Source organism: Rhopalosiphum padi, chromosome 1, assembly GCF_020882245.1.
Source record: "Rhopalosiphum padi isolate XX-2018 chromosome 1, ASM2088224v1, whole genome shotgun sequence".
Lineage (NCBI taxonomy): Eukaryota > Metazoa > Arthropoda > Insecta > Hemiptera > Aphididae > Rhopalosiphum > Rhopalosiphum padi.
In genome coordinates, this window is record NC_083597.1 from 38,418,769 (window position 1) to 38,431,987 (window position 13,219).

Below are 13,219 nucleotides of genomic sequence, written 5' to 3' on the forward strand. Positions count from 1 at the left end.
GTATAGCACGTAATATAATTATTTTTATATTTATTGTTTAAATATGGATAATTTTAAGTAATTTTAATTTTGTAATTTGATTTTTATATTTGTTATATTTTTTTGTTGTTCGTAATATTTAAAATTTGTTAAATAAATATTATTTAAAAACCAGACGTTCACAAGTTATAAATAACCGTCATATTAATAATTATTTCATTAAACAGGTTTTGGTAACATTACCTGTTTGTTAGCCCAGGTATAGGCAAACCATCTGATAACTCTCGCCTCTAGTTCCTTGGAAACCCGCCTGAAGGCCATGTACTGTTTGACGCCGTCCATGCGGTTCTGGAACTCTACCCTGGCCACATTCATGTTGCTGATCATACTGCCGATATTTCCCACGATCGTGGCAAAAATGAGTACACCGGCCAGGAAATCGGCCACCACGAATACGTGTTCCAGTTCGTTTTCCGGCTGCGGTGTTTCACCTGCGAACCGAATGATTATTATACCTCATGTCATTTACGAAATTACAGTATTTTAAGTTCAAGTTCATAAACTTCAACTGAGATATGTCTTAACAAATAGATGCATATTGTATACGCGTAAGGAGAAAGATATTATAGTGAAAGAGAGATAAAAGATAACATTGGATTAAAGTGCATATAGTCGTACAGTGTTTTAGATTGGACGAAAATCACACTTTATCCCAGTAAAGCGTGAAAGGGAGTGATAGAGCTGTAGGTACGGTTATTTGTCTTGTGGTTCAATAGTCGTTTAACTTTAGTCCCCCTCCCACCGATATACTCTTATTTGAGTAGGTGCACTGGGCCACATTTATGTGAGCTAAAAAAATAAGCGATAACAATCGACCAGCGGAATACACAACGAATCTTTACATCGATTTTATGTAACAAAGTAAACCTCTTTAGACGGTCCACTAGAAACTTGCTGTAGATTTTGCTGTTTGTTGTTTGTACAAGAAATAAAGGAAGACAAAAGTTACAATTTAATTAAGCTCGTAACTTTTTCAATGAAATTGTTAGTTTTACTTTGGTATTGATCCTCATTACAGCATAATATTATTATAAAATGTACAAATAACATAAATCATCAGGAAAAGTTTTAACTAAATTGATTAGAGAAAATATACGACTTGTTGTAAGGTGTACGATAATGTTTCGTGTAACTATAACGTGTATCAGTAATATATCGATTTAATACTTCAAAATTATTTTCTACCCGTTTGGATTACTGCAGAGATTAAAAGAAATTAAAATATGCTATTCGAAAGATAAAAATTTGCTAATTGATCTAAAAATAAGAATAAACAATTAAGGTATTTAAACATCTATTTTATATTTATTTATTCGATAAAAACCGTTATTAAAAACAATAGTTCTTCGAACAAAACCTAATCGATTTTAATATAAAATTTTAGAGATGCATTTGACTCGGAGATTGAAACAACAACAACTAATCTTAATCAAAAAAATACTATGCATATGATTCAAATATAATGTTCTGATAGTAATATAATGGCGGAACACGAAGAGTTACCTACAGTTTTAACATCACCGTATTCGTATACTGTTATAATACGTCATATTTTATACGATATAATATTATTCAATATTAATGTTATGTATCTAATGGAGTATTGGAACATTTTATATTGATATTTGATGTATCACGTTTTTAAGGTTTAGCTATATTAAAAAAATGTTAAGTGACAGATTTCCCATCTTTGTCGAATTGAATAAGTGTCATTGGACGGCACGGTTAAACCATATAATGTGGAACACGTCCGTCTGTGTCGGATGTCATGCTCGAGGACGAACAATAGGTAAGTGCAATATTCTTTCATCCGCTTTCATGTGGAGTTCGAATAAATACTCGTAATGTAAATAAACGTTTTTATACGGTATACGGTGGGTCGGCGTAAGGTCTAAAAAACAGCAATAGCTTTGTAATATTTTTTGTCGTTGAGAAAAAAATGTTCTGTTTTTTTTCACCGTTCGCCGGGTGATTATTATCGACCATTTTTGTCGTGCTAAATATTCATGAGGCGGAGTTCTTTTACACGGCCATTCCCGATATAATATAATAGTATTATATATTAGGCATAAAACTATGTGGGCGTAGTCGGTGTACCATATTATTATGTCACTACCCCAACGGGTTTGAGATTGACAACGATCGAAATGTAATAAATATTATTAACATAATATATGTTCATCCGTACTTTAAATAACTATATGTATGATTGATTACATTTAAATTATACGTAAAAATGTCCATCTTTTTCAAACGTTTACGGTTTTTATTTTTTGACCATAGGATACAATATAATTTTAAAACAAGCGATAATATGGTAGAATTAATTTTTATAACTCGATTTAGAAGTATAAAGATAACGGTTGATATCATCGAATTCATAACTTGACGTCCTGACAATATAAAATAGTATCTACTTCAAAAACATATTATATAATTTTCATCGATAAAATAATAATTTATTCTTTGAAGTATGAAATTACATAATGTAGGTATAATCCGCTATTTGTTATTTATTTGCATTTAACGATAGGATACCATCATACCAGTTATTAGGATCGAATAGTAAGACTGCAAGCATAATACTATTATTAGTTATCCTTATCCATATTTAAACTGTATAATAAATCACATCATCATTAATCAAATAAACAATTGTTGCTTTAATGATATCGAAATCTTTAACTAGAATTATTATAGACTGCCGCGTGCCGGGGAAGTGGCAAATGATTAAAAAAAAACAGTGTATACACGTTCAAGACGTGTATTGATCATTGAAAAATTATTAAAACGAGTTTCGAACATATTATTATAACATTATTATATACTGCCGCGCTGTAATAGAGTAATCGATTAAATATCACTATTACAATGCTATAGAAAAAATGGCGTTTCGTACGTTTAGTTGAGTCGTATCATCCGTATAATAATAAAATACGTCGTGCCATTCGTTAGTAAAAGTTATTTCTATCGTTATATAATATAGTGACCAGACGTACTTTTTTTCGTAGGACAGTACTCTTTTTTGACGTGTGTCCTAGTGTCTTTAACAATAGTGTTAAGTATATGTTATTGTACTCTTTTTTTATAATTATTATGGGCTAATACGTGTTTATGTGTTTTTACTGTTTTTTATAATGTAATTATTAATTTATATTTTATGGTTCGACCTAAAGCATTATTATTGGTTGGTAGCACGATTTAAGATATACTAAATCGTATATATTTAAGTTTTACACTTGGTATTTTTACCTTTAAAAAATAATCTATACTTTTAGCTTAAGTTTTCTTTAAATTCTTCAATATTAAAGTATTTTCATCGTAAAGACACATAATAAATGAGTTGACATTATAATTTCAAATAATTGGTTTTTATAATTGATAACAATAATAAAATAAATAGAGTATCTAATCAGATGATAAAAAAACAATTATTATAGAAGGAGATGACCTATGAAAATATGGGTAAAACGGTTAGAACTGTATACCTACGCATTGGGCAATTACGACAGAGAAGGAGCTAAGTTTTAAAATGTAATTTTTTTTAAATTTTTATATCTGGTCACCATAGACTTATACTGTAAATTTTCCAATAACAGAGATAATAATAATAATATATAGTTGGTATAACCGATACCAAACTATATTACCAATAACGAACGCGTTAAGATCGTATACCGTATAATATAAATGATTATTTTGGTAATTTATTCGCACTCCCCATACACTCGGGCGTTTCGTAATCGGTCGACTGGGTTTCGCACGGCGACCGGATCGGTAAGAAAATCTTTGTTACCGGCAAACAATAATAATAATAATGTGTGCGTGTGTGTGTGTTGTACACTGTTATTATTGTTATTATTACTATTATTATTATACAATGGTTGGGCCGCTGATTATTTCCCGTGCGACATACATTCCGCATTAGCATCGTCGCCGCGGCACGAAGAAAGGTGGAAAATACGGCAATCGAGAAAATCGAGACCACCGTCACGTGGACACGATTTTCTTGGGGCCATTTCGTGTCGGGATGATGAATGACTGTGAATTTGCTCCGCGCGCATCCCGCGCCGCGCCACATGCAGCACCGTGAACGTCCCGTCGTGTTAACCGAACGCACTCGTTTTATTTTATTTTTTTTCCCGCCGTTTCCTATATATTATTATACCGCACACCCGCGCACACATTTCGAAACATATTATACGCGGTGCGGTTGTGTGGGCATAATGTCTATTAGATTTTTTACGGGGTCCTTCGGCGGTGTTTCACTATTATTTTTTTCCCCCTTCATTTGTTTTAGCGGGCGCGACAGATGTTCGGGGACAAGATAAAATCGCTGGTTGAATCAGCACGAGCCGAGACGAATTATTAATCTTGCGCCGCTTCCGTCAGTCAAATGTCCATCACTTTGCATTATATATTGTGCACAGCTAGTGTTATAAATGGCTGCAGGGGTTTTTCCACCCGCAGTTTTTCAGGCGTGTTTTTGTTTTAACACAAAAGTGGAGAAACTAAAAATTAATTTCTGACTAAAAGGTTAGGTGCTACTCGCCCACCTATACAATTATTATGATTTTTATATTTAAAAAAACCTTTTACGCTCATAACTCAAACGATCGTACCTACTCTTCGGTACAAACGAATATGATATGTATATATATATATATATTATACTTTTTAAACCTTTTAAACTTTAATGTAGGTTACCAACACTACACCACACTTTCAACTTGCAATCTACATTCTCCCATTATGATTACAATACCAAGCTGTTATAACTTAAAATATAAATATTTTTCTATTTTTAACAAGCTGATTTTCTTGTTCAGCTAATAACGTAATATTATTATATTTTATTTTGCAGCTGTTATCATACATTTTGTATTTTTTTTATACCCAAAGAATAATTTATTGTTAATATAAAGTTTTCAATAAAAATATATTATAAAAAGTTAAGTTCAAGTTAAAATATATCATAAAGATACAAAAATATATTTTATTATTGGTTAAATAAAAATAAACTTATGATACTATGAAAACCATATTTACACTAAAAATATCTCAAAATATACCTTTTAATAAACCAATTTAAAATGAATTCCAAATAAATTTCTTCTACACTGAAATTTAGTTATATTTATTATAATAATAAATTATATTATATATTTTTATATATTTTTTGAAAATATTTTAGTTATATCACTTTATATTGTTTACATATTTACTAACTTTTGAAAAACTATCAAGATAGCCTATTTGATTAATTTTATCATTTTTAATCATATAAGAAGGATAGTGAATTATTATTAAAAAATTAATGTTTGGGGTCTACAGTTATTGCATATCCTATTAAATATAAAAATATGTTGATAAAATCAATGACTTGTTAATAGTTGTTTAAAATAAAAAAAAATACAAGTCTAATAAACGAATAATTATACAATAGAAAAATGGTGATAAACTTTAAAAGCTGGAAAATATTCAATGATACGAAAAAAAATATATAATAAATGGTTTAATTTATTATTACTTCCAGTTTATAATTTTGTGTAATTTGATTACTTTAGATTGATATATGTTTTTTGACATGGATCCATAGAAGAAGAAGAGTTCTAAAAGTTTGATTAGCTATTCTTGATAGTTTATAAAACAAATAAGTGGTATTATACGGTTTTTTTTGTTGTTGTAATTTTTCAATATTTTAAGAAAATTGATATAAGCATTAGGATAATTATGTATTTTAACTCATTAAAATAATTTAAGTAATCTTATAAAAAGTCATCACGTCATAATATAAATTCATAGTTGTTATGTATAACTTTTGTTTATAAATTCGTGAAAAATGATAAATTTATTGAAAAAGTTTTTTTTGTTTATTTCAAAATTAATTAATTAATCAACTAACGCATATTAAATAATTTCGTATATCTCTAAATTATTCGTATTTGTATTCTAGTTTTTAGATTTAATACTATAGTATAATCTTAATTTTTTTATACACGTAAAAATTTTATAGGTAACCGTAAACTATTTTTATGAACTGTTATGATTATAATTACTACTTGTAAACACGCTCTACCTATGGCAATTCCACTCAAAATATATTTTCTTCGATGATTTACTATTAAATCTTAATATAACACCCAGGCCACTAACTCTACTATTGTACATATTTCTTTGTTAAATCTTTGTTTCAGTAAGAACTAGAGTAGGTAACTAAATATATCACATTAAATATGATTTATTATTGATTTGGTCTTTAAAAAATATTCATTACGATGAGCTATTATTCAAATATATTTGAATACCTATATTATCATTAAAAATATTGAGATTTCAACCGCTTAAAACTTTGGACAGTGGCCAATTTTGCATAAAATTATTATAGAATAAAACTTTTATTTGGCATAATGCCCATTTAATCACCTCAAGTGGACATCTTAATCTACGGTATAAACCGTTTTACTAAAGAGAAAAAATTACAATTCCCAGAGACATTCGGCTAAGCATGCAAAGCACTTAATATATATAATTCTCTTTAATAGGTTTTTTTTATTATTATTCTTTCTTCTTCCTTTAAATACTAACTTTTTTCTACGCGTGCTGCACGACGTTTTTAAACCATTGCATTACATTCAAAACATTTATTTTACAGGCGTCATTATACATATTGCATTATTTTTTGATTAAATTCTACTGTCGATTGATATTTTTTTCCTTACCTATAGTTGTGAGCGTGAGTGTCGACCAATAAAAACAGTAAATGTACTGTCTAGATAGCGATGAATTCCTAGCACCTTGCAAGTTGTACACCCAGTTGTCCGACCCAAATCCGATCACATAGCTTATAGCAAAGTATAAGCACGAGTTCCAGTGTATTAGTATAAGTATGGCGAACACCACCTTGCAAATGCGGAACACGTTTGGGTACCCGGTTTTAGTTTCCGTGCGGTCGAAGAACTCCAGCATCCTGGGTACTCGGAGCAGTCGATTGGCACGGACGATTACAGGACAGGGCAGAACGTCTGCCGAACAGCTGCCTGACGGCCACCACAAGTACGCCAAGTCTGTGGGAAGCAGGCTCAGAAAGTCTGATTTCCATTTGGACGTGCTGAAGTAGTTTTCCCGTAGCTTATGAGAATTGCGGACCATGAGACCTTGGTCCAGGAAACCTAAAAATAATGATAATAAAAATTGGCGTTAGTAAATGCTATGACTATTATTATTTGATACGGACGATGATTGCTGAACTATAAAAATATAAAATGAAGTTAACCCGTATAAACGTGTAATGAACAATTTCTTAAACGACCCAATTCTTATTTTCCGTTAATAATCGAACCACACCGTTGTTAACCCCATTGGATAGTTATATATTTACACGGAAAATAAAAGTCGATCGATGAACGTATTTTGAAAATTATTATTCCCGACGGAGAATAAAGAAATTACGGTGAAATTGTGTTGTAACGGTACCGTGTCAAGTTGGTTTTATAGAGATACTCGAGTTTTTCGTTTTGAATAATATTCCAATCTATGCCTTTAGAATATACGAAACTTTTGGTTTTAAGCCGTAGTACATTAATTTCACGTGGAAGTTGAAGTTTACACTATTGCTGTTATCGATTTCTAATATAATGTTTTTTTTTTTTTTTTTAGATTTATAATCCATTTAAGGTACAATTAGTAACTGTGAATTGTGATAACAAAGTAAATATGACAAGAAAATATTCACATTAATGGGATGATTTTGGTAATCACCAGCTAGAAAACTGCAGTAACTAAATTTGTTTGCATCTTTTAGAAGATATCTGATTCGATTTTTTTCGAATCTTCTGTGTACACTACTCGGAAGTGAGTTGGAAGATAATTATTTTATTAATGGATTGTAGCTAAAGTTTATAGCATTTAAATGTTATTATTGGTAGGTATTTTTAAATATCTGTGGAAATTTTCGTTTATAAAATACCAGACAAAAGTGGTTATTTGCAGAGAACGTGATTATAAGATATTATCACGATCGTGCGCTCACAATATACATATGTCGGAATCATTATTATTCTTTGAAAAATCGTAATATTTTAATCGTATAAATGCATAATATCGAGCACGGTCATCGCGGTCGTTACTCGGCGATCTTCATCGTGCTGTTTATTTCGACAAACTATACACGGGATATCTAAAACCAAAAAATCGACTGCCGTTGCTGGTGTATTACATGAAACGAACGCAATAATAGCACGTCGTCCGCAATTGAATTTTCAGATGGATCGAAAACGACACGATAATATAATAAACATGTATATGTTGTGTGCTGGATAACGTACACACACATATATATATATATATACACGTGTTCATTGTGTTACCTGTCGTCGTGCGGCGGTGACGGCGTAAGATATATTATAATAAGTAATGACACATCGCGTCGAAAGCACGACGACGTATAAAGACGGATTTGGATTATTTTTTCTTTTCGATTTCGTTCTTACGGTTATCGTCGTCCGGTTTGTATGGGATCGGTATAGTGACGGCTTACTGGAGTGTGTGTGTGGAGCTTCTGTGGGTTATTTATTTATTTTTTATTCCGGTGTAAAAAATACGGCACCGCACGTTGGTCGAAGGTTTGCAAACATATTATTATTATTATTTTTGTCCGGCACTCCGCAGTAGTGTATTGTGTGAATGTTTAGGCAAAAACGATCGCACGCACACACGCACCCACCTAAATACCCACACACACACACACACACCAACATATATACATATATATAGAGAGACCTATTAATATTTACGAGACCTTAACGTATATCGTGCCCAAACCACCCCGACGCGCCGCTGTCGCCTCATATATATAATATATTGTATACGTATATAAAATACTAGTCGCAATACGTATCGGTCCCCGAACGTTATTAATGATGTCCCCCGGAACTCGGTGGGACCGGATGTTGTAAATAAAAGTGCGTGCGCGCGTTTTATTTCCCAGTGTGATTTACTGCCGTTCGTCCTGCGCGTCAGGCATGTGTGTGTGTGTGTGTGTGTGTGTGCAGTGTCCGCGCGCGAAAGGAATCGGCTCCTCTCCCCGACCCATCGCCACTATCGTCGTGGACAGTGAAAGAGCACCGCCGCCCCGCGAAAGCGAGAAATTTGTCGCACTTGGCAACCGAATCGCCCGGAAAAATGTAGCGATGCCACCCGATCAACCGTGTGGCGGGCGCGGGTATGGTGTCCGCAGCTGTGTGCGCTGATGCACGTGCCGCACACGTATAGCGAACACGAATGACGTAAGAACACAATGCCATCACAGCGTCTTGTCCGAATTCTTCGGGAAATCGATTTTTCACGCGCACGCACACGCAAACGAGCCGTCGACGATATATGATTGTCTGTAGCGCACTTGAATATCGATCGATCCGACGACGGCCTGCGACGTAATTATGATTTTGTACGCGCGTAAAAAATAAATAATAAAAACGCTACCAAACGGACGCGGGCTAGGGCCGGAATAGGTTACCTGATCAGTATAATTCTCACGGGTACTGCGATATTTTTCACTTTTAAATTATTTGGAAAACGGCTAGAAGTCCATCGAAGTCTATACACGATATTATATTATTATACAGACACGAAATATACGTTCACGGATACACGTTAGTGGCTATTGCACGATATTATAGGTGTCTATAGGATCAGGTACACGTTATGCCGGTCGGAAAACAGTGATTTATGAACTTTTGAAAAACGGTTAACGCCGAAGAAGATAAAATGGACATCGGATATATGACAATGTGTTAATACAAAAATCTTAATACCTAAGTAGTGAAAACGATAATAAACTTCGAATATTGGAAATAAAATTAAAATCATAACTTCTTGGATTATATTACAATTTACAAGTATAGAATAAACATCAAAATATATTTTTGTGAGGCGATTTAAAGCATACCTCGTCGTGATGTTTTTTGAGTGTACTAAAGAGCTCATATCGAAATTAAATTTTTTGAAAATAATATATATTTATAGTATATGTATACTATATAAATTATATACATAACATACTAAAACGTGTAATTGTACATGATGTTGTACGTGATGTACCCAAACATGTTATGGACAAACGATTGAATTCGTTACCAAAATTTTATCAGATTGTATTACCATTAATATAGCCATGATTATTTTGCAGAGAGCTTTTTATATTACTATAATATACTTTGTGTTTAAATCATAAATAATTAAAACCTTATAATAGGGATTCAAATTAAAAGTCAAAGCTGTTCCTTATAAGTTATAATACTTTTAAAATTTAATTATTGTAAAATATTTATAACATTTTTTGTTTGTCTCAGTTTTTTTTTTTTTTTTGATCTTGGGTTGTGTTTAATTGATTTTCTATACGCAGTCTCGGCTTGTTTTTCATTTTTAAAAAGTATCGTTCTTTTCTTTAAAACATTTGACACAATGGTTTTTAATAAGAATTTTAAATTAGCTACGTGATATTATTAAATATGTTGAACTTTAAATACAATATTATATAAAAACAAAATTCCATTATAAACTGTAGTCATTGTTCTGTCACGATTAATCTGGAAGATGAATAAGATAAAAATGATCGTATTATGATAGGCGATAAACAGACTTGCAATCAGCTAATTAAATATATTTAGGTAAGAACCACAAATTAAAATATTATGTAGAAACAGTTGTTTAGAAATAATCAGCCAACAGGTCACCAAACGCTAGGTTACGTCTGACGTGCGCTTGGGAGGGGTAGTTTGGAAAGACTCCACTACTGCGTGCTAAATTTCTTCTCTCCAAATATTATATAGTATATATGAATCGAAAAAAATATTAGGATTTTTTAAATTATGACTAATATTAATGAATATTATCTTAAAAACTCAATACTGAATACTGAATACTGTTCACGCTGACCGATATCATATAAACTAACTGAAAACGCTTAGTCACACTCGTTCCCTTTTTCCCCTCTTTTTCGTTTTTTTTTTTTTTAATTTTAATGACGATCATTATAGTTAATTTTTTTTATAAATATTAATATTTCTGTCGAACAAATCACATGATTCGAATTGGTCGTAAATTTTGTTTTATGACAATAATAATAGCTATTATTATTATTATTATTATTATTTTACTACTACTATTATTTACACGTCATAACCAATTTATTGGAAATGTACTATCCACGAATGTACGGTCAGGGAAAAATAGATATCAACGGTCAAGCTATAATATCACACTCTAATAAAGTACCATGTTATCAATTTATTTTGCCATACCCACGAGACAGGTGTGTTGTACCACGTGGATTGCGTCGAACAGTGAATGCGTATATTGATATAATAATAATGATGATGATGATGATGATGATGATGATGATGATGATAGTGTACCTTATTCCGACACAGCACCCACAGTGTTCGACAGCGATTTACGTAAATGTGTGTATTTACAATCAGTCGTGTGAGTGTTTGTACGGAATTACGTCATTCTCACGGTTTGCAGTATTCCGACGAATCGAGTCGACGAGACGCTCGCCGAATGCAAAATAATATTATAATATGTACACACATTCGACGGCAATATTATTATTCCGCTGCAACTGCGTAGGATACAATAAATCAATTTATGGTACTATTGTATTGATGATTGACACGTAAAACTGACTCTTGTATTATAATATTCCATTGATTAAGGAGAAACCTTATAGAGGAGGAACTGCTATTATCAATGTCTCAATAAAATGAAAAATCTGTTCACCGCACAGTTAGATTTTTAATGGTTATTCATATATATATATTATTTTGTTATAGAATCACGGAAATATATGATTAATTAAAAATGTAAATTTACTAATAATAATTACACGATGTTATGATGATGACGATGAATGAAAGAAACAGAAGTACGGGGTGATCCATTTAATATAAAACATTTACTATATCTGCAGAAAACACTAATGTTTTTGAAAATATTTCTTTTACATAATTTCAAGTTATTAAAAAACAACATGAGTGAAGTGATAAATGTATTATAATTTTACAATGATATGTGTGTTTTTTTTTGTTGTGTATTCACGAAAAAGTATTAAAATATTGTTTTGATTTATAATTTTGATTACTGATAACAAATCGGATTTAGTTGTTACTTTTGAGAGGCCAATACTGAAAATTGCTAGTATTATTCAAAATAATCAGAAAAAAAAATTAATGAAAAGTGAACATTTTTACACAAGAAAAGTTTTCGACGAAATTGGTTTTGTTTTTTTCTTGTAACTCAAAATCGAATAACAGTAGATATAGGTACATACGATTTTTACCAAATGTTTCCATTAGCATTGTTTGTACATGATAACTTTTTCGAAATATTTTGAGGTTTTTGTAGCTGTTTATGGTTATTTGATACATTTGATTTTATTTTTTTATAAGTTTAAAATGTTATATAAAGTTCTGTATAAGTAGTTTATACTAGAACTAACATATCTAAAAAAATATATACTCGATTTTTTTTTTTTATAGATATTTAAAGTTAAAATTCTGTTGATATTCAATGTTGAAACGTAGAATAACAATTTTAGTTATTTTTTTGTTATTCAAAAATATTTTTTTTTTGGATTTGAAACTTTTACATATTATATTATTATTTTGTTTTTTTGTACACAATAACATTTTAAAACATTTAGATTCATTTGGTGCTAGTGCTTATCTATAGTTCATACTGTATAACTATGAACAGTAAAATTAATTACCTTAATAATTAATAGCAATATATTTATACGATAATAGGATGACAGACCGGAAAAGATTGGATCGTTTTTCGTATGCAATGGTTGAATTCAAATTTAACATATCCATTACAGTAACCTGCTCAATGGCGAGGTATACTCCTATTGTAAAGCATATAGTGGATGGCTACCTACTTTCTCTCTTTTTACGTTTTTATTCTTTTGTACAATGACAACATATATTTTTATTTCATATTCCGTAACAGAATAATGTATAAAAAATTTCAATTTAAAAAAAATTAAACGTCGGACAAGTTATTAGTTGTAAGTATTTAAAGTTTTAATGAGCATAGTAGTGAACCAATATTTTGTGGGATACCCTTGTACCATTCCATTTCGCTTATATTAACTTTAAATGTTCGTTATAACTTA

General features: G+C 31.0%; 1 protein-coding gene across 2 annotated transcripts in view; it reads right to left on the minus strand.

The window, feature by feature from the left end:
* The window catches only part of LOC132931672 (cyclic nucleotide-gated cation channel subunit A), a 180,884-nt gene that overhangs the window by 26,531 nt on the left and 141,134 nt on the right, over nt 1-13,219 (minus strand). For both annotated transcript variants that reach the window (XM_060997582.1, XM_060997581.1), the window contains exons 6-7: nt 6,762-7,211; nt 223-470 (exon numbers count right to left, since the gene is read on the minus strand). In XM_060997582.1, the coding sequence (XP_060853565.1) occupies nt 223-470; nt 6,762-7,211 (698 nt within the window). The remainder of the gene's footprint in view (nt 1-222; nt 471-6,761; nt 7,212-13,219) is intronic.